Source organism: Electrona antarctica, assembly GCF_951216825.1.
Source record: "Electrona antarctica genome assembly, chromosome: 7".
NCBI lineage: Eukaryota > Metazoa > Chordata > Actinopteri > Myctophiformes > Myctophidae > Electrona > Electrona antarctica.
The window spans coordinates 57427370-57455038 of record NC_136812.1 but is presented as its reverse complement, the minus strand read 5'-3'; the positions used below and the strand labels follow the sequence as shown (position 1 = coordinate 57455038).

Here is a 27669-nt window from a genome sequence, read left to right as displayed (position 1 = left end):
TTCATAAACAAATTAGTTTAAATTAGTCCCTGCCTGTTATACAGTTGTGTTACTGTGGTGGCAGCAACACCAGGGACAAGTCAGGTTAGTTCAGGCGTGTCCCATGACACTGATCTCTAGTCAGTTTGGCTGACAGTGTGACATACATTAAAATCCATTCAGGACGGGAACCCCTTTTGGTGTTTTAAGCATTATGTTATGCTTTAGCTGTTGAAAAATAGCAGATCTACAAGCTCATAGCGTGAGCTTGCTCAAGCTTGTAGATCTGCTATTTTTGAAAAATCATGAAAATGTTGCCCAAATCTTTCAGAGCGAACGTTTTTAACTCAGATCTTTGCTTCTGGGAGGGGGGGGGGGTGGCCGATTACATATCATTTTTGGGGGTCCTTGACATGAAAATGTTTGAGAACCACCGATATGGAAACATAGGTTTTTCAGAAAACTGTCAGGATTTAGAAGGCATTTGTAGAATCGATCTCAGGTCTAAATGGGTTATGGGAAATTGATTCCTAGCCAAGGCTCATAGGGGAATTCTGTCACTGGAGTGAGTCGTATAGGGGCAGAAATTGGTTGCCAGAGAAACCATTTTTAAGAACTCACTGCTTATCATGCAGGACGTCAGTTGGAGAGACCACTGCTCAACTGCTTGGAACAGAGAACATCGAAACAGGAGACAGTGGTTCCCAAAGTGGGGTCCGGGGACCCCCAGGGGTCCTTGAGGAAGTTCCAGGGGGTCCCCAGCTAAATGATAGTTTGGAACGAAATGAACCCTTATGGGGTCTGTAGCTCTGAGTGTACAAATGGACCATAACGGGTCCATTTGGTTCCATTTGTACACTCTCAAGAGTTAAATTAACATTGATTTTACAATATAAATTGGGGTACCAGAGATAGAAATGCCATTAAATGGGGGTCCGTAGACTAATGCATGTCAAACTGGGGGTCCTTGAAATTAAACTTGCTAGAGATGTAAAAATATTCTCTTATGGGGGTCCCTGGCACATCTTTTAAAATGGGGGTCCGCGGTCTAATTAGTGTCAAGGCCTGACGTCGAAATTTAAAAAATGTCTTCTAAATTCTGACAGTTTTCTGAAATACCTCATGTTTCTGTATCAATGCATGGTGCTCAATATTTCATGTCAAGGACCCCAAAATTTAAACTGGCCACCGACCCCCGTCTGAAAATATGTTGTTCCAGGAACCCCTCAGAAGCAAAGATTGGAGTTAAAAACATTCGCTCTCCCCGGAATGGGAGGGAAAGCGGGACACACTTACTAGGGCCCCAGGGTGTGGGGGGCATCACAAGCCTGGATAACACATACAATCACACACACACAGTGTCACACACACACACACACACACACACACACACACACACACACACACACAGTAATAATCACAACTCCATTTCCTTGTGTTGACATTCATTTTAATACAAAACATAGAAAAGAAAAAGAGGTGTGTGTGTGCGTGTGTGCGGGGTTGAACAAAAGTGTACATGCTTCCCAGAATCATAACATTACTTATTACACTTCATGGAGCCTTGAATTGATTCAATGTGATGACCGGAGGTAATGCATGCATGCTAGTGTCTCATATCTTCGGCTCAGGAATCAAAAACAACAACATCTCTGTCAATTCAAGGCTCCATGGTGTTGATGGAGTTGATAGACAATAAGTCATTTTGTTTGGGGTGGACCATCTTCAACCGCATATCCGTAGTCGGGTCGCGGGAGCAACAGCTCCTCCAGACTTCCCCTCTCCAGAGCAACATTAGTGACCCGAGAGGCGCGTTCCAAGGCCAGTGAGTCCATGTGTTGCCTTTGGTCTGCCCCCTGGGGGGGTCTCCTCCCAGTGGGACGTGCCCTCCCTCGAGAGACTCTCGAGAGGCGTCCTGACCAGATGCCCCGAACCACATAAGCTGGCTCCTTTCCAGGCGAAGAAGAAGCAGCGGCTCTACTCCGAGTCTCTCTCGCGTGACTGAACTTCTCACCCCATCTCTAAGGGAGATGACAGCCACCCATTTCTTTGGGTGAACCACTTCTTTAAGATGAAGACTGTGTGTGCATGGGGGTGGGGGGGCTTGTGTCCGATGTAAGACTCTATATCGAGAGTCCAGAAGTCCTGACACCACTCACTCGTCCCCTCGGTCGACCGCGGAGGTTTTTCTCCATGTCGGGGAGGTGGCTCTGTGTCCGCTTACTTAATCCGGCGGCGGAAGTATACGAGACGCAGGTACGATGTGTGGATGACGTCAGACTTCGGTGTTCTATTGCAGTGGTTCCCAAAGTGGGGTCCGGGGACCCCCAGGGGTCCATCGAGGGAGTCCCCAGATAAATGATAGTTAGGAACCAAATGGACCCTTATGGGGCTGTAACTCCAAATGGAACCAAATTGACCTGTTTTAGGGTCCGTTTGGTTCCATTTGTACACTCTCAGAGTTAAATTAACATTGATTTTACAATATAATTTGGGGGTCCCAGAGATAGAAATGCCATTAAATGGGGGGTCCGTAGACTAATGCATGTCAAACTGAGGGTCGTTGAAATTAAGATTTGAGAATCACTGCTAGAGCCGTAAAGATCTTCTCTTATGGGGGTCCCTGGCATATCTCTTCAAATGGGGGTCCGCAGGCTGATTAGTGTCAATTTGGGGGGTCCTTGACGTGAAAAAGTTTGGGAACCAGCGCTCTGCAGTAGGTGACCTCTGGATGACCTCTAGGTGACCTCTGGATGACCTCTAGGTGACCTCTGGATGACCTCTGGGTGACCCCTAGGCCATGGTGGGGGGGATCCTCCTCCACAGTCCTCCACACAGACAGTTCTTGATCCATCGTTGTTCCCACTGCTTCATGGCGTTGCTTTTATTAGGAGATCTGAGCATGGTGACGCAGCCACACCTATGTGCACGCACACGCGCGCACACACACACACACACACACACACACACACACACACACACGCACACGCACACAGAGTGAGATACTGATTCATGGCGTTGCTTTTATTAGGAGATATGAGCATAGTGACACAGCCACACCTAAGTACACGCACACACACACACTCAGTTACACTGTGCCGATCAAGGTTATAATAGTTAAATAAAACTAACTAAAAAACGAAAACTAGAATTAAAAAAACATTTTAGTTAACTGAAACTAAATAAAAAATAAAAATAAATTAAAAACGATAACTAAACTGAAACTGTATTGTGTGTTCACAAAACTAACTGAAATTATAGAAAAAATACCCTTAGTTATAGTTATTGTTTGTATAGTTTTAGTTAGTTTTTTAGTTTAAAAAACTAAAACTAAACTATAACTAAACTAAACTAAAACTAAACTAAAACTAAGCATTTCACCAAAATAAAAACTAAATAAAAACTAGCAAACATTTTTATTTGATGCGGGGGAGGGGGGCACAACACAGCCATCAAACAAAAATGTTTTGTCAAACCATGTGACTTCCATTGGAAATGCATTGGGGGCGGCCATTACACACGGACAAGACACAAGACAAATGTTGTATGCATGTTGCAACAGTGTGAGTGAGGCCTTAGAATCAAACCAACTGTGTTCACATGTATAGCTTCATGCATAGCTTAGCTTCTGACTGGTTACCAGAGTGAATACGTTTACTTTTGTATTGGAGATTATGTAATCGGTATTGTAATTTTGCTGTAAATTATTATTAGAATGTATAATTTTTTGTATTTGATTGGGTGTTTTTTTTTTTAACCCATTTTGACCTGAGATCAGATTCTAAAAGTCTTCTACATCCTGACAGTTTTCTGAAAAAGCTATGTTTCTATGTCAGTCGTTCTTCGATTTTTCAAAAATAGCAGACCTACAAGCTCGTAGATCTGCTATTTTTCAATAGATAAAGCATAACATAATGCTAACACCAAAAGGGGTTCCCGCACAAAATGGGTTAAACTATAGTGTCACAGATTTTTTTTTAGAAAAGTCTCCTGTGGACAAGTGGTGAAAACTAGCACACTGTAAACAATATATCTACACATTGTACAACTGTGCAATGAGCAATGTAATTATGTCATGTCCATATCAAATAAATACACATAAACATGGATTTACACCACGCCAGGATCAAACACAACAAAGAGACAAAATGCAATGGAATGTGATCTTTTTTGCACTCTTTCTTTCTTTGATGTTCTGTCTTTCTTTGATCTTATTTATTTATTTTTGCGGCTTACGCCTTTTATTGGTTTTTGAAGGGACAGACAGTAGGCTGACAGGAAACGGGAGAGAGATGGGGGAAGACATGCAGTAAAGGCCGTGTCGGGCTCGGGAGTCGAACCCGCGGCACACTGCGACTGGATTACCAGTTGGGTGCCCAGACGGTTACGCCACCGCCTGGGCTCTTTGATCTTATTTTACCGTTTTATTATCAGTATCATAAGTATTAGGACGACCAGCCGGGTATGTTGAGTTACAGAGTTACGGAGCTTAGACAATGAGCTTATAGCGTAGCCGATAATACATCAAAATACAATAACAAAACAGTTGGAAGTTTAATTTTGGACAGACAGACAGACAGGCAGACAGAGACAGGCAGACAGACAGACAGGCAGGCAGGCAGGCAGGCAGGCAGGCAGGCAGGCAGGCAGACAGACAGACAGACAGGCAGGCAGGCAGGTAGGCAGGCAGACAGACAGACAGACAGGCAGGCAGGCAGGCAGGCAGGCAGGCAGACAGACAGACAGACAGACAGACAGACAGACAGACAGACAGACAGATACCTGGTACAGGACTTGCTCTCCTCAGTAGGACAGACGCCCATATGGAGACACCTCAGGTTGTCCATCCTCTGAGACCCTGGACTCCTGGAAAACACAACACGTTTTAGTTCTTCAGTTGAATCTGCAAAATTACGATGCATTTGTACAGGGAGAACAAATATAACGGGGTTGACAGTTCATGGGCACCTAAGAACACACATGACACCTTCTCCTCCTCCACACACACACCTATAAGGATACACATGACTCCTTCTCCTCCTCCACACACACACACACCTATAAGGATACACATGACTCCTTCTCCTCCTCCACACACACACCTATAAGGATACACATGACTCCTTCTCCTCCTCCACACACACACCTATAAGGATACACATGACTCCTCCTCCTCCACACACACACCTATAAGGATACACATGACTCCTTCTCCTCCTCCACACACACACCTATAAGGATACACATGACTCCTCCTCCACACACATACCTATAAGGATACACATGACTCCTCCTCCACACACATACCTATAAGGATACACATGACACCTTCTCCTCCTCCACACACACACACCTATAAGGATACACATGACTCCTCCTCCACACACACACCTATAAGGATACACATGACTCCTTCTCCTCCACAGACACACTGCCTAGAACAGCCCAAACAGAGCTCAGTACTTGGCAAGTTGTTGGGCTTTGCTCTGCGTCATGCCAGCTATTGTTAGGCCACTCGTGGTCAGTGGTGGAAAGTAACCAAATACTTTTACTTAAGTACTGTACTTAAGTACAATTTTGAGGTATTTGTACTTTACTTGAGTATTTCCCATTACCAATTATTTTACTTCTACTTACTTTTACTTCTACTTCTACTTCACTACATTTATTTGAAAACTTTAGTTACTAGTTACTTTGGAGATTTAAATTTTGATTAGAAAACATACATAACCCACTTCAACCCTATACATTTCGGCCATTTGAAAATAGCCGATCTACTGAGTAGATGAGTACTAATGAGTACTTTTACTTTTAGTACTTTAAGTACATTTTGATGCCGATACTTTTGTACTTTTACTCAAGTACATTTTCAATTCCGTACTTTTACTTGTAACGAAGTAGTTCTAAAGTAAAGTTCTACAGTATTGGTACTTTTACTTAAGTAAAACAATTGAGTACTTTTTTCCACGGCTGCTCGTGGTCAGTTTATGTACACGGCAACCGAATATCACTATGGAGAGATAGGGTGAGAAGTTCAGTCACACGAGAGAGACTCGGAGTCGAGTCGCTGCTCCTTCGCCTGGAAAGGAGCCAGCTTAGGTGGTTCGGGGCATCTGGCTAGGATGCCTCTCGGGAGTGTCTCCCTAGGGCGGTCCTCGAGGCACGTCCAGGAGACCCCGGGGGCAGACCAAGGCGCAGTTGGACGAAACACATCGACTCACTGGCCTTGGAACGTCTCAGGATCCCCCCAGGAGGAAGTCACTAATGTTGCTCTGGAGAGGGAAGGAGCTGGAGCTCTACTGGTGGAGCTGTTGCCCCCCGCAACCTGGCTACGGAAAAGCGGTTGAAGATGGATGGATGGAGAATCTACGTCGATACGTCTGGAGTAACATCGATTCTGAGGACAATACCGTATCCGGTACGGACTCTGTCATTCTGGGCAGGTGGACAAAGCGCCTTCTAAAAACGGCTGCTATACGGCGGCATATTTTGGTAATTTCTCATTTTCTAGGGTTTAACCCATTTTGGGCGGGAACCCCTTTTGGTGTTTTAAAACATTATGTTATAATTTAGCTATTGAAAAATAGCAGATCTACAAGCTCATAGCGCGACACCGAGTGGCACGCTACAAGCTTGTAGGTCTGCTATTTTTGGAAAAATCGTGAAAATGTGGCACAAATCTTTGAATATATATTCTTTCAGAGCGAACGTTTTTAACTCATATCTTTGCTTCTGGGGGGGGGGGGGGGGGGTCCCCCTGGAACTACATATTTTCAGATGGGGGTCAGCGGCCAATTACAGATAATTCTTGGGGTCCTTGACATGAAAAAGGTTGAGCACCACCGTCAGGATTTAGAAGGCATTTGTAGAATCGTCCTCGTCGAAATGGTTTAAATATGAAAACCACGCAGCTTTTATTTCAAAAGGGGCCTATAGTGTGAAGTGAACCATATACGATATTAAATGTTGACAGAGAGGAAAAAATAAAGGAAAAAAGGAAACAAAAAAAACACAAAGGTCTCCACATTTGCAATCGTTTATTTTTTTCTTTCTCCAGTTCCAGTTCACAAACCTTTTGTTCCTTCCTCTACCCAAAACTCTGCTTTGTTTCTACGTTCATTCCTGAATCAACTGGGCGTAAAGGGGTTCCCAGGTGTAGCGAATCAGTGCCCAGGTCCCTCCTCCTGACAAATCTGTGGATTTGTCTATAGTTCTATAGCACATTCCTGTGTTCTGCTGTTCCCCTACGAATAACGGGTGGAGGGTCTCCCCTTCCATCCGGATGAAGGTAGGTCTTTCTAAGGGGGCGTATATAGGTCTCCGTTAAGGGTGGAGGGTCTCCTTCCATCCGGATGAAGGTAGGTCTTTCTAAGGGAGCGTAGAGGTCTCCTTCCATCCGGATGAAGGTAGGTCTTTCTAAGGGGGCGTATAGGGTCTACCATTAAGGGGTGGACGTCTCCTTTTTAGGGCCGTGGGTCTACTTTCCGCGGCGGAGGAGGAGCCGCCTGCTTCCCGCCGCCGTCGTCGGTCACGGCGCCGGGCTCCTCCCCCCTGCCGCCGCCGCCCACAGCCGTCGTCATGGACGCCAGCTCCCAGCGGATGTCCCGCGGCAGGCCCGCCGTGTCCACGGCGCGGCCGCACGCGATCACCGCCACCTTGCACATGGTCTTCAGGCTGGGGCTGAGGTCCAGGATGTAGAGGTCGTCGGGCGTGTGCCGGTGCTCGCCGAACAGCACCATGCGCTCGCCCACCACGCAGCAGCACATGCGCGACATGCTGCAGGGCCCCGCGCCGCGCGGCTCCATCCGGCGCCAGCGGCACGTCGCCGGGCTGAAGCGCCACAGGTCGTTGAAGCTGCGGTCCAGGTTGGGGTTGTAGCCGCCGAAGATGTAGAGCTCGCCGTTGTGCGCGAACGCCGAGTGGCCCCGCCGGCCCTCCGGGAGGAGGAGGGGGGGCCGCCCCGCAACCCCCCGCTGGGGGGCTGGGGGTGTGGCCGTCGTCCAGCAGCGCGTCTCCGTGTCGAACACGCGCACCGCGTCGTAGATGACCTCGTCGCGGTCACCACGCCCGCCGAACACGAACATCTTGGTGCCGATGACGGTGGCCGAGTGGCACGAGGACACGGGTTGCGTCCCGTCGTCGAGGGGCACACCTCCCCCTCCCCCTCCGGTGGTGACCAGTGACCACGTCATGGTGACCGTGTCCAGCACGTAGATGTCGTTGGTGCGCCGCGTGAGCTCGTAGCCGCCGTAGATGTACATGGCACGGCCAAGCGCCACCGCCGAGTGGATGCAGCGCGCCTCGGGCACGGCGCCCAGGGCGCGCGGCCGCGACCAGCGGCCCGTGTCGGCGCTGAAGGCGTGCAGGGCCACGCATTTCTCGCCACGGATGGTGATGCCGTTGTCCGCCTCCTCGATCTCGAAGTTCATGATGCCACCCCACACGTAGATGTCGGCGTCGCCGATCAGCACCGCCGTGTGGCCCACGCGCATGGAGGGCACCTCCTGCGGAGGCGAGGAGGGGGAACGGTCGCCGCCGCCGCCGCCGCCGCCGCCGCCGCCGCCGCCGCCGCCCTTCTCTGGGGGCAGAAGCGTGCTCCAGCGCAGCGACACCGTGTTGAAGACGTGCACGTCGATGAGTCCCAGGTGGCCGCCGCCGCCATGGTGGTGGTTATCGCGGTAGCGGAGGCCTCCGAAGGAGAAGACGCGGTGTCCCACGGCCACCGCCGCGTGAAAAGACGTCTTGGGCCCTCCTTTCAGGTGGGCCGTCCAGCGCAGCATCGGTCCGTCTCTGTCGGCGGATGGGAGAGATTCTTCCAACTGCCGTCAAGGGGAGGTTTTTAGCGAATGCTAACGCCCCGCCCGCGTGAGGGGACACTTATATGTCGCGGAAGGGCACAGAAGGGCACGCGAACCTCGGCCAATCCGCAAAGCCGATGGGCCGCGGTTAAAAGGATGAAGTCCTGCGGCTTTGTCACACACATTGATGTATGCGAGAGTCGGGAATCATTTGTAGTTGATCTGACCCTCCAATCCAACCCTTGATGCTGAGTGCCAAGCAGTGACTATCCCCCCCCAATCCAACCCTTGATGCTGAGTGCCAAGCAGTGACTATCCCCCCCCAATCCAACCCTTGATGCTGAGTGCCAAGCAGTGACTACCCCCCCCCCCCCCAATCCAACCCTTGATGCTGAGTGCCAAGCAGGGACTATCCCCCCTAATCCAACCCTTGATGCTGAGTGCCATGCAGGGACTGACCCCCCAATCCAACTCTTGATGCTGAGTGCCAAGCAGGGACTGACCCCCCCAACCCTTGATGGGCAACAGCTCCAGCAGAGAGCTTCCCTCTCCAGAGCAACATTAGTTAACTTCATCCTGGGGGGATCCAGTTTGGAGATGTAATCCCTCCATCTGGCGGATCTTCCCCGCGGTCTCCTTCCAGTGGGACGTGCATCGAGGACCTCCCTAGGGAGACCCTCGGGAGGCATCCTTACTGTTATAATAATTAGTCCATGCACAGTACATCTTAGTCTATGTACTTGAACTTGAGATACAGCGTACTTGATATGTATTGTGTACTGCCTGTACTGTAGCATACTTTATAGATAGGCTACGAGAGACATCTCAGCGGCAGTAAGGTCAGCCTTGCTGCAGTAGGCACGTTATTCTGTCTCATATCTTATTGTCGTGTCATTATGATCCAGCACTATATGTTCACGTTTGTGTAATAAACTTTGTGAACCTTTAGCGTGATACTGTCTCGTGTCACGTTATTGTTCTCCCGGGCCCGCCGCCGCAGTCGCCGTACCAAAGGAATACTTCAACCGGATTATCACACACCACCCAGCCTGCACACACTACCTGTCTGTCAGAACCAGACGAGGGTCCAGTACTTTAGAGTTTACAACACTTACTAGATGCCCGAACCACCTAAAAGCGTTATTCATAGTCTGGATTTTCGGTGGTTAGGTGACCACCGGACTACAACATGACGTCACAAGCCGCGGTGAAGAGCAAACCACCGCCACCGCTCCAGCCCTTCTCTCTGTTTTTTACTCACCTCCGCTCAATGTTATTTCAGCTCCTGGTGGTCAGCTCACCACCGAAAATCCAGACTATGAATGAGCCTTAAAGATGGAGTGCCGTGATTAGTTTCCACCCTAAAACATGATCATCAGGTCTTATTGTTATATAAGGAGGTATAATTTTTTCAAAAAAGTGTACAGTATTTGTTAAAATGTTGTTTTTATGGGGGCACGCCCACCAGTTCATTAAGTATGCATGGTTTGCCTGGTGAGTGGTGATGGGTGGTGATCCACCTGAACTGAAGCCGCACCCACAGCTGTAGTTGTATGATAAAGGGGGAGGGGTTAGGGGAGGGGCTGATAGTGTGGTGTCACTATATTACTGTTTATTTCATTGGCCCGTTTGACTGTCAAGGGTTCAGCCTCCAGGAAGAAACCCTAAATACAAAGTTAATACACCATTGCACATAAAAACGACTCCAGGGTGTCTAATGAAGTAATGTCACCTCATAGACACATGAAAAACTGGAAAAATCTTTAAGCCTCCTCATGGTGAGAGGTTCAGTCAGGGGAGAGAGAGACTCAGGGGAGAGAGAGAGACTCAGGGGAGAGAGAGACTCAGGGGAGAGAGAGACTCAGGGTAGAGAGAGACTCAGGGGAGAGAGAGACTCAGGGGAGAGAGAGACTCAGGGGAGAGAGAGACTCAGGGGAGAGAGAGACTCAGGGGAGAGAGAGACTCAGGGGAGAGCGAGACTCAGGGTAGAGCGAGACTCAGGGGAGAGAGAGACTCAGGGTAGAGAGAGACTCAGGGGAGAGAGAGACTCAGGGGAGAGAGAGACTCAGGGTAGAGACCCGCCACTGCTTCGCTTGGAAGGCCGGCACGGTTTCTCGGACGGAAATTAACCAATAAGAGGAAAGTAACCAAAACGCTGCAGTTCTCAATTACTGCCAAAGACCACTTTAACAAGTTTGGCCCAACGGCTTCAGGATGCCAAGGACAAGTTAGACAAGTTTTTGAGGGGCGCTATAACCTCCTATAGTGTAGATCTTAGTCTTACATAAACATTAACACATTTAGACCTGATGCCGATTTTTCTTTGAGTGGTGTAAACCACTCCAACAACTGGCTTTGTTAGTTTACGTGTCCACGTGTTTGTTCGTACCAAAATAATGAGCATGGTTGCTATGGTCACTCAGTTCACACGGGTGTGATTTCATTACGTCAGACATTACGTCAGACCACAGCTGATCAGGCTATATAATACCTTACACCACTCCGTTCACACGGGTGTGATTTTTTAAAGTGTCTTCTAAATCCTAAAAGTTTTCTGAAAAACCTATATTTCTATATGTCAATGGTGCTCAACCTTTTTCATTTCAAGGACCCCCGGAATTATCTGTATTTGGCCATGGAGCCCCATCTGACAAATATGTTGTTCCAGGGACCCCCCCGCCCAGAAGCAAAGATTTGAGTTAAAAACGTTCGCTCTGAAAGAATATATATTCAAAGATTTGCGCCACACATTTTAACAGGTTTTTAAAAAAAATAGCAGATCTACCAGCTATGAGCTTGTAGATCCACTATTTTTCAATAGCTAAAGTATAACATAATGCTTAAAACACCAAAAGGGGTTCCCGCCCAGAATGGGTTAAATTCCCATTGACAATTCATGGAGAATGAACGTCATATGTGGACGAGCAAATCGGCTATTTTCTTCTTACACAAACATTAAATTCCCATTGACAATGAATGGAGAATTTACATCATATGTGTCTGAGCAAAGAGTGCCCCTCACTTCACACGGGTGTGATTTTTCATTTAGGTTGTTATTGAATGATGAAAGATTTCAATAATAGCTATATTATTCGCTATAGCCGTCCATAAACAGGCAATGGACCGGAAACAAGATGGCCGCGCCCAGAGCCACAGAGTAAAGACAGAGTTAGGACATTGAGGGGGCAGAAAACGGAGCGCTCGAGTGCTGCTCATGCAGCCTGGAGAGAGACAAGCTGGAGTTGGAAATGCATTGTTTTCAACGAGGGGCGGCGCAAATATGAGCAATTTTAGGCATGCGTGCAACATGACAACTGTTGTAAAGTATTGTACAGTGACAACTAAAGTCTCCGTAATGTTTATGTTGTACTATAGAGGGTATGCGCATGCTTAAAGTGAATGGCACATCGAGTGGCAAATTGAGTGGCAAAGCAACAGGTAAAGTGAGTTTAACATTATTTAATGTTGTTTAATGCAATCAGATATGACTTTTCTGTTTGGATCCATGAGCTGTCAAGGCCATAAAGTATTTTTTTGCCACATAGTAGGCATTCCTGCATAACTTCCGCGTTTGATGATGGTCCAGTGTATTCTGCCAACTTCCGGTCCAGGACTTTGTCACTCTTCGCAATGCTCTTCGCCTATAGAGCGTTGCAGTCCCCGCCCCCTTTCATGACGACGCCAGGCCCAGGAAATGATTCCCAATGCATTTTTCCCATAGACATTTCAAAAAGTATTTATTTAAAGACCTTTTAAGCGTCGTACGAAGCCAACTCGAGTCGTGACAAATCATGACAACAAACACAATATTTTGGACCAAACAAATGATTACTACTTACTAATTCTTTGTTTGGCCCAAAACATTGTGTTTATTGTCATGATTTGTCACGACAAGAGTTGGCTTTGTCCGCAGCGTAAACGTCTTTAAATAAATACTTTCTAAAAAGTCTATGAGGAAAATGAACAGGGATTTATTTTCCGGGTCTCTCGAGGGGGCGGGACAGCGACGCTCTATAGAAGTCTATGTAGAAGAGCCTCCATTGGACTGAAGCCCCATGAAGTGAACAGAGTTGTCGTAACTCTGTCTTACTCTATGGCTCTGGCTGCGCCCATAGACTTCAATGACAACTGGATGTTTAAAACCCATTTATCTCAGATTCTATTTCCCAGAATAACCCATTTAGGACTGAGACCAGATTCTCTTCTAAATCATGACAGTTTTCTGAAAAGCCGTATGTTTCTATATCAGTGGTTCTCAAACATATGAAAGCAGGGAATCATAGCTTCAAATTGACATATTGGTTGTTCAGTTTGACCCACTAGTTTTGGAGATGTGGCTTATAGAGTAATGTCTTGCAGAAAACAGCGAGTTGAGAAAACAGGCTTAAAAGGTTCACTTCTGTGGTCTCTAACATTACACCTAGCTACATGTTTAAGCATTTATTTCATATTTACATTTCTTCTGTGGTCTCTAACATTACACCTAGCTACATGTTTACGCATCTATTTCATATTTACATGTCGATTTCAGCTCTGACACTTATTTCAGACATGCTCTAGCCTCTAGTATGTGAAGAGTCTGCCTGTGCTATTAAAAAATAAAAAGTTTTTCTCCTCTGGTGAAATGGCAAGATGGCAAGCTCTATGGTCACATATGTTGTTCCAGGGAAAGCAAAGAAGCAAACATTTGAGCTAAAAAGGTTCGCTCTGAAAGAACAAATTTTTACGATTTTTCAAAAATAGCAAATCTACAAGCTCGTAGCGCTTTGAACACCAAAAGGGGTTCCCGTCCTGAATGGGTTAACCCATTTTGGGCGGGAACCCCTTTTGGTGTTAGCATTATGTTATGCTTTAGCTATTGAAAAATAGCAGATCTACAAGCTCATAGCGCGGCACCGAGTGCCGCACTACAAGCTTGTAGGTCTGCTATTTTTGAAAAATCGAAAGAACCACTGACATAGAAACAGAGCTTTTTCAGAAAACCGTCAGGATTTAGAAGACATTTTTAGAATCTGATCTCAGGTCAAAAGACAGTTGAAGAAGTTGAGCGCATGCGTGTTTGTTTGTTTGTTTACCTGGAGAACACCTCCACCTGCTGGCTGTTGTTGTTGTTGTTGTTGGTGCCGGCGGGCAGGGAGTAGGGCTTCCCGAACTGCAGGCGCAGCGGGTGCTTCCCCTGGAGCTTGACGATCACGCCGTCGTTGACCGGCAGCCAGTCCAGGCTGGGGACCAGCAGCTGACTGGGGAGGAGGCAGCACTCGTCTATCAGGGACTCGTCTGGCTCCTGAGGGTGGCCCTCGTCACGAGCTGCACGCACACACACACACACACACACACACACACACACACACACACACACACACACACACACACACACACACACACACACACACACACACACACACACACACACACACACACACACACACACACACACACACACACACACACACACACACACACGCACACGCCGTAGAGACCAGTGTTTTTTATTATGAATGCGTACTATGAAGACACCTGTGCGCGGATCAGTGTCATTCCACAATCATGCATGACATCATTCAAATGAATAAATTGACCCAAAACACAACACAAAAACTATTCCATAAGTTTGCGCTGTCTGCGTCTGCCCAGCCGCAGGGCTGGAGCACTGTCGGAAAAGAAGGACGTGAGTTGACGAAATGGAATCCATTTTCGGGGTTACTGCTTCGTCTATTTCTCGCTCAAATGTTTTCAAAAAACATTTCTGAGAGCAATGTCATAATGGCGGTCATGTTGGAAACAGCAGTAAATCAAGCGGGGCGCAGCAGGTGCTCCGAGGGTTTGGTTAGGCATCGGTCTGTTATAGAGCGGAGTGGTCGTTATCAAGAAAATAACAGACCACTGAATTCAGCGATTGACCAATCAGAATCACGCATTCATTCAACCAGCAAGCACCCTGGGCAAGACCTACGCTGAAAAGACTATCAGCGGAAGTGGCGGAAGTGTAAGATAACTACGTCACGCGGTGCGGCTGTGTTTACTAGTCCCCACCGAAACAAGGAAATGACGTTGATGCTTTACAAATCAGTTCACATTCTCCGCGAATGAAACAAGTGTTGTGATTGGTCGGGAAAATATCGTATCCGGGGGAAATACATCTGATGGATGTTCCGGAGGATACGTCCGCCGATAGCTTCTTTGCCTTACGTTGTGACCAGGCTCTTCTTTTCGCAGAAACGTGAGCCTGGGACCGAGGCTAACCAGCAAGCCATGTTAACCCATTTTTGGCGGGAACCCCTTTTGGTTTTAGCATTATGTTATGCTTTAGCTATTGAAAAATAGCAGATCTACAAGCTCATAGCGCGCCACCGAGTGGCGCGCTACAAGCTTGTAGGTCTGCTATTTTTGAAAAATCGAAGAACGACTGACATAGAAACAGAGCTTTTTCAGAAAACTGTCAGGATGTAGAAGACATTTTTAGAATCTGATCTCAGGTCAAAATGGGTTACTAAATACTTACAGCAGAGCCATAGCTTGGTCAGCAGTCGGAACAGCAGACTCATGCTGTCCTGACTGTCGCTGGTGGCTGTGTAGATGGGCAGACAGCCAGGCTTCAGCAGACCCCAGATCCTGATCATCACCATCAACTCTCGCAGCATGCCCAGCGAGGAGCCGTCGCGCAGGAACCCGAAGCCCGGGCGCACGATGGAGCCCTACGCACGCACGCACGCACACACACACACAAGCACGCACAGCACGCACACACATGAAAACTATTCAAGAGACTCATGACTAAAACTAAAATCTACATTTGCTGCAAAAAAACATTGTTTACACTGAGAGAACTCGGCACAGACTCAAGCTATGAGTCATCACACGACGACTACTTCCATTTCAACGATAGAGTTCACAGCCGTCCAAGCTTTGTTCAGGATTGTGGCCGCAGTACCGCGTTTACCCACTAGATGGTGTCATGTCATCAGTTAAGTGTGCTTGTTGTGCCCACAGACATCTAGGTCTCCCCTTATCTCACCTGATTGGCTGACAGACAGACAGAGATCTCCCCTGATTGGGTAGCGGATAGACAGAGGTCTCACCTGATTGGCAGACAGACAGACAGAGGTCTCACCTGATTGGGCAGGTTGGCCAGCAGGTACAGGACAAAGTCTCCCACCCATTGGATGAGCTGCTGGAGAGACTGGAGAGGCGGGCCGTCCAACACGAACTCCTCCGTCTTCAGGTTGATCATCACCTTATCAATATCTGACCACACATCACCTCATCAATATCTGACCACACGTCACCTCATCAATATCTGACCACACATCACCTCATCAATATCTGACCACACGTCACCTCATCAATATCTGACCACACATCACCTCATCAATATCTGATCACACGTCACCTCATCAATATCTGACCACACATCACCTCATCAATATCTGATCACACATCACCTCATCAATATCTGACCACACGTCACCTCATCAATATCTGACCACACATCACCTCATCAATATCTGATCACACGTCACCTCATCAATATCTGATCACACGTCACCTTATCAATATCTGACCACACGTCACCTCATCAATATCTGATCACACGTCACCTCATCAATATCTGACCACACATCACCTCATCAATATCTGACCACACGTCACCTCATCAATATCTGATCACACGTCACCTCATCAATATCTGATCACACATCACCTCATCAATATCTGATCACACGTCACCTCATCAATATCTGATCACACATCACCTCAACAATATCTGATCACACATCACCTCATCAATATCTGATCACACGTCACCTCATCAATATCTGATCACACGTCACCTTATCAATATCTGATTACACATCACCTCATCAATATCTGATCACACGTCACCTGATCAATATCTGACCACACGTCACCTTATCAATATCTGACCACACGTCACCTCATCAATATCTGATCACACATCACCTCATCAATATCTGATCACACGTCACCTCATCAATATCTGATCACACGTCACCTCATCAATATCTGACCACACATCACCTCATCAATATCTGACCACACATCACCTCATCAATATCTGACCACACATCACCTCATCAATATCTGATTACACATCACCTCATCAATATCTGATCACACATCACCTGATCAATATCTGATCACACATCAACTTATCAATATCTGATCATTATGAAGTCTTCAGGTTGATCATCACCTTATCAATATCTGATTCTATATAAAAATCACACCCGTGTGAACTGAGTGGTGCAAGGTCTTATATAGCCTGATCAGCTGTGGTCTGACGTAATGTCAGTGACCATGGTAACCATGCTCACCTGTGCACGGACACGTAGGTACACAGGTACACAAACATACAGACAAAGCTGGTTGTTGGAGTGGTTTGCACCACTCAATAATACAACACAGCCTATGTCTTCAGGTTGATCACCTATTTTCTCACATTGAATGAATGGGATGGACAGTAAGTAACCTGTATCAGAGTTCTTTATTACTGTATAAACTACATATATATAATGTAAAGTACATTATGTTCTATCAACCTGTGTCAGAGTTCTTGGCACAGATCTCACTCAGGCGGTCTCCGGGGCTCTTGTCGGGCGTGTTGAGCACGTGGGGGCGGAGCAGAGACTTGAGGGTGGAGCTTATGGCGATGAGGAGGAGCTTAGCGTGGAAGTCACATGCCCGGGCGGCCGTCGCCGGGGACAGCTTGCACAGCGACGCTTTCACCGCCACGATGCGCGTGGAGAGGACCTGGCGGACACGCGCACATGCACACACACAGACGCGCGCGCGCGCACACACACACACACACACACACACACACACACACACACACACACACACACACACACACACACACACACACACACACACACACACACACACACACACACACACACACACACACACACACACACACACACACACACACACACACACACACACACACACACACACACACACACACACAATCAATGTCACTTCAGTTTAACCACTTAGACCCTCTAAGACATGGGGTTCCCAACCTTTCTATTATCACGGACCGGCTGGCCATCTAGTGTTTTTTTTTTCCGGGTTTTCAGGCCCAATATGTTTCGGGCCGGGCCGAGCCACGGGCGGCCCAGACCAGTTTGGGGACCCAGTAGGGCCAGGCGGGCACACATGCCTAAAATTGAGTGCTCGTTTGACCGTAATAACAATTCAATATAGGTACGTTTTTTTTTCCCCCACTCAATTCGTAATTAACGTTCACATTTTTGGGGGATCTGGCTCATGGACTAAGAACAGAACCGGTTCAACCCTGGTGGTGGAAAGCCTGGGTGTCTGCCTGGCTGGCGCCCATGTAACCTTCTCCACCAGATTATGGACAATAGCAGACTGTAGATAAGATATACGGTTCTATAGACGGTTCTATGGGGGCCTGTTGTACCTGTTGTAAGGCATGGTTGTACTCCTCGTGGAGGGTTCTAGCAGGTTCTTAACCGGCTGTAAGGCCTGGTTCTGCCTCATGTACTCCTCATGGAGGGTTCTAGAAGGTTCTTAACCTTCTGTAAGGCCTGGTTCTGCCTCATGTACTCCTCATGGAGGGTTCTAGCAGGTTCTGACCTGATGTAAGGCCTGGTTCTGCCTCATGTACTCCTCATGGAGGGTTCTAGAAGGTTCTTAACCTGCTGTAATGCCTGGTTCTGCCTCATGTACTCCTCATGGAGGGTTCTAGATAGGTTCTAACCTGCTGTAAGGCCTGGTTCTGTCTCATGTACTCCTCATGGAGGGTTCTAGATAGGTTCTAACCTGCTGAAAGGCCTGGTTCTGTCTCATGTACTCCTCATGGAGGGTTCTAGCAGGTTCTTAACCCGCTGTAAGGCCTGGTTCTGCCTCATGTACTCCTCATGGAGGGTTCTAGATAGGTTCTAACCTGCTGTAAGGCCTGGTTCTGCCTCATGTACTCCTCGTGCAGCTTCTCCACCAGGTTGTGCACCATGGCGGGCTGGACGTGCAGGAGGACGTCCCACCAGTCGTAGCCCGTCACCATGCAGTACTCCAGCAGGAACAGCAGGTGGCGCAGCGTGGTGTTCATGTCCAGCATCTGGCCCATGGAGGGCGACACGCGCAGCATGTGCAGCTGTGTGGAGGGACAGATAGAGGGCGCTAGTGAGACTGTGTGGAGACGACAGGAGGGACAGATAGAGGGCGCTAGTGAGACTGTGTGTGGAGACGACAGGAGGGACAAATAGAGGGCGCTAGTGAGACTGTGTGTGGAGACGACAGGAGGGACAGATAGAGGGCGCTAGTGAGACTGTGTGGAGACGACAGGAGGGACAGATAGAGGGCGCTAGTGAGACTGTGTGTGGAGACGACAGGAGGGACAAATAGAGGGCGCTAGTGAGACTGTGTGTGGAGACGACAGGAGGGACAGATAGAGGGCGCTAGTGAGACTGTGTGGAGACGACAGGAGGGACAGATAGAGGGCGCTAGTGAGACTGTGGAGAGACAACAGGAAGGACACATAGAGGGCGCTAGTGAGACTGTGGAGAGACAACAGGAGGGACAGATACCTGAGGGCGCAGATAGAAGGCAGGCAGGCAGACAGACAGACAGACAGACAGACAGACAGACAGACAGACAGACAGACAGACAGGCAGGCAGTAGTGGTGTGCGGGCCGGCCCGTTGCCCACAGGTCCCGAGGGGTTGTCCCGCGTGGCGGGCGGACGGGTTCAAGATTTTCAGCGCAATTATCGCACAGCGGGCGGGGCGGGTCACCCCCCCTTTCCCCCAAAAAGGAGGAAAAAAAAGCGTTCCGGTACCTGCTCTCCTAGTCGTCCTCCTCCTGCTGAAATCATCAACTTGTACTGTTGTTCATCTTGTGCTTATGAAAGGGGGCTTTAGCCCCTGCCTTTTTGACCATCGGAGAAAAGTGTCCTCTCCGTCCTGAACTGCATGTTAAAACAATTCCCCTCTCGGCTCTCGCCCCTCTGAGGCGTCATCAGCGCATCTGAATTAAATCTTTCTTAATTGAGCGCGTGACCGTGCAGGCGTGCACAGTGCGCACACACATAATTATAGGATCTACAAGCTCACAACGGGTCGCAGGCGACGCGTTGTGAGCTTGTAGAGCGGCTATTTTGGGTGCGCGGTACCACCGCCACGCAACTAAGTCGACGTATAGGCACAAGCGAAACTAAAATGAGAACATGCAGAGATTCATTCATTTCGAGTGGAGAGCTACACTGAATGCTGAGTGAAGTGAACCGTTCCGAAACAGATAGGCGGCGGCCTATGTCATGTCACGTATGTGTATAAGTGTTGGGCTTAAGTTTTATATGTTCATCCGAGGGACCGTCACCTCTCTCTCTCTGGCAATCAAGCAAATGCGATTATCCATGCGATGCGAAACTTAATATTAATCGCGTTTTCTTGTTTGGCGGGTTCTTGATTAATATATTGTTTTGCGGGACGGGCGGGTTATGCAAAAAAGCCGGCCTGCGCAACACTAGCAGGCGGGCGGGCGGACGGACGGACGGTAGAGTTCTCATCGGGCCTGAAAATTAAGGCCCGGCCCTACCCTACCCTAACTGGGTCGGCCCGAGGCCCGGCCCGACCCTAACAATTACCATAATGTCAGGCCCGAAAACCCGAAAAAGCCCGAGTGAAAAAAAGAGAAAAAAAGGAAAAAGAAAAATGCCACTATATGGCCGCGGCTCCGTGGATTATTGAGACGACCGTGTCGTGTCAGAGAACGTACTAATAGTCTAGTCGCCGAAATAAAGGATTTATGTAACTCACGTGAATTGGCTGATAATGTTCCATTTCCAACATTCTAATGGTTTCCAGCAATTTCCAGGGGTGAGTAAACACCTTCTGAATCAAAGTAGCAGCGATCGTCTGAAGTGACGCAGTTAATTATGTCCAATAGGCTACTGTCCCGTTAACAAAGTGCAACTTTTTCATCATTCACCGTTGTGCAACAGTCCCGAACAGAGCTATACAATATTATGACAATTGTCAACTTGGCTATAATCTACTAGGTTACTGTATAGTTTACATTAATCATTGCCTCTCAAACCCACATACCACGCGTAATGTGCGTTGCCTAACCAAAAGAACAGACATACAAACCATCAACATGCCGCTCGATGGCGTGTCGAGTCTGTCGACAGCTTGCAGATCTTTTATTTTGGGCAGTGGGCACACAACGAGGCGCGCTGCGCTACGATGGGGAAATTAAATAGCTGTACAGCGCGCTGCGATACGATTTGTAAACCAAATACCTGTAGCCTACAGTGTGACTGTAACATTGCTTGGTCATCATGTATTACGTGTATGCAGGCGCTTTCATAGTTATATATGGAGCATTTACCGTGGTGACGTTGATTAGGTAGCCTAATTTAGCTTATTCACCCAGCTGGGTTCAACGAGACAGCAGTGTCTCGTTAAGCCCCGACGTTTCCAAAACGAGCTATTGCGGATGAATCGATGGTCTTATAAAACATTTAAGCATATGGCAAGTTAACTTAAGTTATATAGTTGATGCTGAGCAGTAAGCAGCTCATTTGGTTGGCAAACCAGAGGCCAGCCAGCGGTAGCAAGTTCAACAACCACCGTTCTATTCTGTCACTTTGGTGCGCTGCTGCTGATCATCGCCTCCTCCTCCTTCAGTCACATATAGTATAATAGCCTAAACTGTAAAAGTTAATCGCCAACATTCACCAGCTCAGCCCACTTCATATTAAATAAATACATTACACAAACAGAATTGTTATTTTTGTTATAATAAAAATATATTAAAAAAAAAAAGAAATCACGGAAAATCACAGAGCCCGAGGCTCGGCCCGGCCCGACTAATTATCTTGCATTTTGGGCCCGGCCCTACCCGAAAATGTCGGGCCGGGTCGGGCCGGGTTCGGGCAGAGATTAAGACAGACGGACGGACGGACGGACGGACGGACGGACGGACGGACGGACGGACGGACGGACGGACGGACGGACGGACGGACGGACGGACGGACGGACGGACGGACGGACGGACGGACGGACGGACGGACAGACAGACAGACAGACAGACAGACAGACAGACAGACAGACAGACAGACAGACAGACAGACAGACAGACAGACAGACAGACAGACAGACAGACAGACAGACAGACAGACAGACAGACAGACAGACAGACAGACAGACAGACAGACAGACAGACAGACAGACAGACAGACAGACAGACAGACAGACAGACAGACAGACAGACAGACAGACAGACAGACAGACAGACAGACAGACAGACAGACAGACAGACAGACAGACAGACAGACAGACCTTGCCGTGCGTGTCCACTCCAGCTAGAGCCAGAGAGGTCCAGCTGAACTGCAGGGCCTTGAAGTGGACCGACGGGCCGGACGTCCGCTGGCGCTTGACGGACGACTCGTCGCCCGGGCGGCCCCCGGCCCCGCCCACAGAGGAGGCGGAGCCGTAGAACACGCCCATGGTGTGGAGAGAGAGGCGGTGGAGGATCTGAATGCTGCCGTCGTGGAACGATAGAGCGAGCCCTGCAGAGACATATATGAGAGAGAGAGAGAGAGAGCGAGAGCATGGGGAAAGCATGGAATGGTTTTAACTAAGAATATGTAAAAAAAAAGAAAAAAAGGCCTTTTCCCAAATTCCAGTTTTAGAATCTGACTTTTTTTATTTCACAACATATTCCCCCATTTCCACTGAGATTATGGGGTGAATGAATGTTGCAACAGACCCATCTTGTCTCTTTCTGTCATAGTGACAGATCTCCAATCTCCAGTAGCCTCTTCAGACAGACAGACAGACAGACAGACAGACAGACAGACAGACAGACAGACAGACAGACAGACAGACAGACAGACAGACAGACAGACAGACAGACAGAGAATGTTCCACTTTTATGTAAACCAATGTGGATATTTAATAGGAGACATAGGCACACACATGGAGCAGGCACCTGGTGCAACTCTTTCCCTCAATTTGTTAATAATATGCCATTATTCAAAAGGTGGGTTATCATTCAGCAACATATGCAGTTATCATTTTCTTTTGCAGTTTAAGCAAAAACAAAAAAATATATATATCCACAAATATGTTGATGTGGCATATAAAAATATATGTTCATATATTTTAGGATTTTTGAGTGGTGCAAACCACTCCAACAACCAGTTTTGTCTGTATGTTTGTGTACCTGTGTACGTGTCCGTGCACAGGTGAGCATGGTTACCATGGTCACTGACATTACGTCAGACCACAGCTGATCAGGCTATATAAGACCTTGCACCACTCAGTTCACACGGGTGTGATTTCTTTTTCTAGGGTGGGAATGTCTGTATTCCTCTAAATCAATGTTAACCCATTTGGACCTGACTTCGAAAAAAAAAAAAGTCTTCTAAATCCTAAAGGTTTTCTGAAATACTTCTATAGGCCTATCAGTGGTGCTCAATATTTCATGACAAGAACCCCCCAAAAATATATGTAATTGGCCGCTGGCCCCCCATCTGAAAATATGTTGTTCCAGGGACCCCCATAAGCAAAGATTTGATTTGAAAACGTTCGCTCTGAAAGAATATATATCCAAAGATTTGCGCCACATTTCCACGATTTAAAAAAAAAACAGCAGACCTACAAGCTCGTAGCGCGGCACTCGGTGCCGCGCTACGAGCTTGTAGGTCTGCTATTTTTCAATAATAGCTAAAAGTATAACATAATGCTTTAACCCATTCTGGGCGGGAACCCCTTTTGGTGTTATCATTATGTTATACTTTAGCTATTGAAAAATAGCAGATCTACAAGCTCATAGCGCGCCACCGAGTGGCGCGCTACGAGCTTGTAGGTCTGCTATTTTTGAAAAAAATCGAAGATTGACTGACATAGAAACATAGCTTTTTCAGAAAACTGTCAGGATGTAGAAGACATTTTGTCTCTGATCTCAAAAAGTCAAAATGGGTTAAAACACCAACAGGGGGTTCCCGCCCAGAGAACGGGCTCTAAAACCAAAGTCTCACCCAGTCCAGGACAGAACTTGGTGTCCGAGGCCACCTTGAGGTCCGTGTTGGAGATGGAGATGGGCAGCTTGGGCAGCGCCACGGCACTCACTCTCTCCAGGTCGTTGGTGGCCGACAGGATCCTCCACTTCAGGATGGTGGGCTGCTTCTCTCCCACTGTGTCAAAGGTCAAAGGTTATACAGCTGTATTAATGACAGGATCCTCCACTTCAGGATGGTGGGCTGCTTCTCTCCTACTGTGTCAAAGGTCAAAGGTTATACAGCTGTATTAATGACAGGATCCTCCACTTCAGGATGGTGGGCTGCTTCTCTCCCACTGTGTCAAAGGTCAAAGGTTATACAGCTGTATTAATGACAGGATCCTCCACTTCAGGATGGTGGGCTGCTTCTCTCCTACTGTGTCAAAGGTCAAAGGTTATACAGCTGTATTAATGACAGGATCCTCCACTTCAGGATGGTGGGCTGCTTCTCTCCCACTGTGTCAAAGGTCAAAGGTTATACAGCTGTATTAATGACAGGATCCTCCACTTCAGGATGGTGGGCTGCTTCTCTCCCACTGTGTCAAAGGTCAAAGGTTATACAGCTGTATTAATGACAGGATCCTCCACTTCAGGATGGTGGGCTGCTTCTCTCCCACTGGCAGGCCACACAGGGGTCAAAGGTTACGGCTTTAGAAACGGTGTTGTTTTCGTCGACTGAAACTACAGGGCCGGATCTACCATATGGGCACTTTGGGCACGTGCCCAGGGGCCCTTGGGCACAAGGGGCCCCTAAAAAAAAATATGGTGTCTAAAAAGATTAGTGTTTTATTGTTGGTGAGAAGGGCAGCTGAACAGTGCAATTGTGTGTAAAGCAGCAACAATGCGCTAGATTGGCTGTCACTCTGGGGGGTGTAGGCGACCGGAAATAGGCCAATATAATGGCCCAAAACAGCAAAAAAGATTTACGTGTGCATGTGAATTCGGTCAGAATTGGTCACATTTTAGGATGGTAGTCTGCTTCTCTCCCATTGCACACAGGTCAGGGGCTTCCATAGTGTGTGTGTGTGTGTGTGTGTGTGTGTGTGTGCGTGCGTGCGTGCGTGCGTGCGTGCGTGCGTGCGTGCGTGCGTGCGTGCGTGCGTGCGTGCGTGCGTGCGTGCGTGCGTGCGTGCGTGCGTGCGTGCGTAGCAGTGGTTTTCAACCCTTTTCACGGTCAAGGTCAAGCTCAGACCCAAAACTAAAGAATATTTAGTTGTCATTACATAAGATTTTGTCCACAATTCCATGCCGTATTGACGTTACATTAGGAGAGATAACATAAAATAACAATTTTTGTACATTTTCTAACTGTGTAGACTTCTTGTAAATTCAGTAATGCAGATATTTAACTCTTGAGATGAAACCAAATAGACCCTTACACTATAAAAAAGTTACAAATCTAATAAGGGTCCATTTGGTTAGCACCTCCGACTTTATTTTTCAATTTTTTCAATTTTTCAATTTTTGAAAAATCGAAGAACCACTGACATAGAAACATAGCTTTTTCAGAAAACTGTCAGGATGTAGAAGACATTTTTTTAGAAAAAAATGGGTTAAACTTTTTGTTCTTGCTAAATGTAAGTCGCTCTGGATTAAGAGCGTCTGCTAAATGCCTAAATTGTAAAATTGTAAATTGTAAATTGTAAACTATCATTTAGCTGGGGGACCACCTGGAACCCCCTCAAAGGACCACTGGTGTCCAGTGTGATTGACGGCATGAAGAGGCAGGTTCTCTCACCGACAGGAGAGCGATGTTGGAAGATGTTATTGACAGGAAGTCCCTCCTTCCGCAGTGACCAGCACTCCACTATGCTTCCCGTCTGACTCGAGGCACACAGCAACACCTGGAACGAAAGAAAACGCAAAGACATGGGAGTGGATTCAGCAGCAGAGGCAGTGAGGAGGAGGATTCCCCCGATTATTATTCTGACAAACTAAAGTTTATCCCATTCAGGAACCCCTTTTCGTGTTTTAAAGCATTATGTTATACTTTAAGCTATTGAAAAATAGCAGATCTGCAAGCTCATAGCATGGCACCGAGTGCCGCGCTACGAGCTTGTAGGTCTGCTATTTTTTTTAAATGGTGAAAATGTGGCGCAAATGTTTTGTATATATATTCTTTCAGAACGAACGTTTTTAACTGAAATCTTTGCTTCTGGGGGGAGGTCCCTCCCTGGAAGTTGGAACAACATATTTTCAGATGGGGGTGGGCGGCCAATTACATATAATTACTTACTTTCATAAGTGTTCATTTACAACTCTAGCAAGTGGAAAATAAATAATCATATAAAAATGACGACTCGCGGAGTGTGATTATGTTCAGGTTTTTTTACCACAATATCAACAGTACACATGCGTTGTGTTCCCCAAAATGGTCAACGACGAACGTTATACTTTTACTTTAAAAGTTAAAGTGTTGAAGAATAAAATGGCAGGTTTCAAGAATCATTGGCCAGCTTTCCTTCATACACATGTGTATTCATACACATTCATACACATGTGTATTCATACACATTCATACACATGTGTATTCATACACATTCATACACATGTGTATTCATACACATTCATACACACGTGTATTCATACACATTCATACACATGTGTATTCATACACATTCATACACACGTGTATTCATACACATTCATACACATGTGTATTCATACACATTCATACACATGTGTATTCATACACATTCCATAATTATTCCAAACCAGACAGTTGTATTATATCTCAAATGTTTCACACAGAATACAAATTGACAATTCAGCATAGGACAGGAGTCTCTGGAAACTCAGCTTACTGACCAGACATTGTATAAAACTTCACAACACAATTTTACAAGTAGAGAGAAGAACCTTTTTTGTCAGTTTAATATATTTTTTGGGGGGGCATTTTATGCTTTACTTCATTTACTGTAGGTGTCAGTGTAGAGAGACAGGATACCAGTGGTGGAAAGTAACTAAGTACTTTTACTTAAGTACTGTACTTAAGTACAATGTTGAGGTATTTGTACTTTACTTGAGTATTTCCAATTTCCAGTACTTTTACTTTTCTACTCCACTACATCTCAGAGCCAAAATTTGTACTTTTACTTCACTGCAATTATTTGAAAACTTTAGTTACTAGTTACTTTGGCGATTTTAATTTGGATTAGAAAACATACATTATAACCACTTCAACCCTATACATTTCGGCCATTTGAAAATAGCCGATCTACAAGCTCACAATGCGTCGCAACGCTACACATTGTGAGCTTGTAGATCGGCTATTTTCAATAGATTTTTACACATTTTGAACTTGGGACATGGGAAATTCTGCAATATGAATACTTTTACTTTTAGTACTTTAAGTACATTTTGATGCCGATACTTTTGTACTTTTACTCAAGTACATTTTCAATTCCGTACTTTTACTTGTAACGAAGTAGTTCTAAATTGCAGTATTGGTGCTTTTACTTAAGTAAAACAATTGAGTACTTTTTCCACCACTGCAGGATACCAAGGACAGAAAGAACGGAGAGACACACGAGACAAGACAAGGCGTTGTCACGTTCACAAGGAGCCTGCTCTGTGTATTAACACAATCCATGCCAGTACACAGTGGCGTGCACAGATAGACACTAGGGGGTGCTAGAGCACCCCCTGCCCTTTTGGCAATGTGCCCTTTTGGGAAAAAATAAAAATAAAAAAAACGTTTTTTTCCTTTTTTTTTTTTGGATTCTTCAAAAATAGCAGACCTACAAGCTCGTAGCGCGCCACTCGGTGGCGCGCTATGAGCTTGTAGATCTGCTATTTTTCAATAGCTAAAGCATAACATAATGCTAACACCAAAA

General features: G+C 46.9%; 1 protein-coding gene across 3 annotated transcripts in view; it reads right to left on the bottom strand.

Moving 5' to 3' along the window:
• Positions 1–1407: 1407 nt before the first annotated feature.
• The window catches only part of med16 (mediator complex subunit 16), a 52564-nt gene continuing 26302 nt past the window's right edge, over positions 1408–27669 (bottom strand). For all 3 annotated transcript variants that reach the window (XM_079506572.1, XM_079506571.1, XM_079506573.1), the window contains exons 8-17: positions 25572–25677; positions 23814–23969; positions 22111–22340; positions 18715–18921; positions 17339–17549; positions 15889–16022; positions 15280–15472; positions 13853–14084; positions 4762–4845; positions 1408–2899 (exon numbers count right to left, since the gene is read on the bottom strand). In XM_079506572.1, the coding sequence (XP_079362698.1) occupies positions 2773–2899; positions 4762–4845; positions 13853–14084; positions 15280–15472; positions 15889–16022; positions 17339–17549; positions 18715–18921; positions 22111–22340; positions 23814–23969; positions 25572–25677 (1680 nt within the window). In that variant the 3' untranslated portion in view covers positions 1408–2772. The remainder of the gene's footprint in view (positions 2900–4761; positions 4846–13852; positions 14085–15279; positions 15473–15888; positions 16023–17338; positions 17550–18714; positions 18922–22110; positions 22341–23813; positions 23970–25571; positions 25678–27669) is intronic.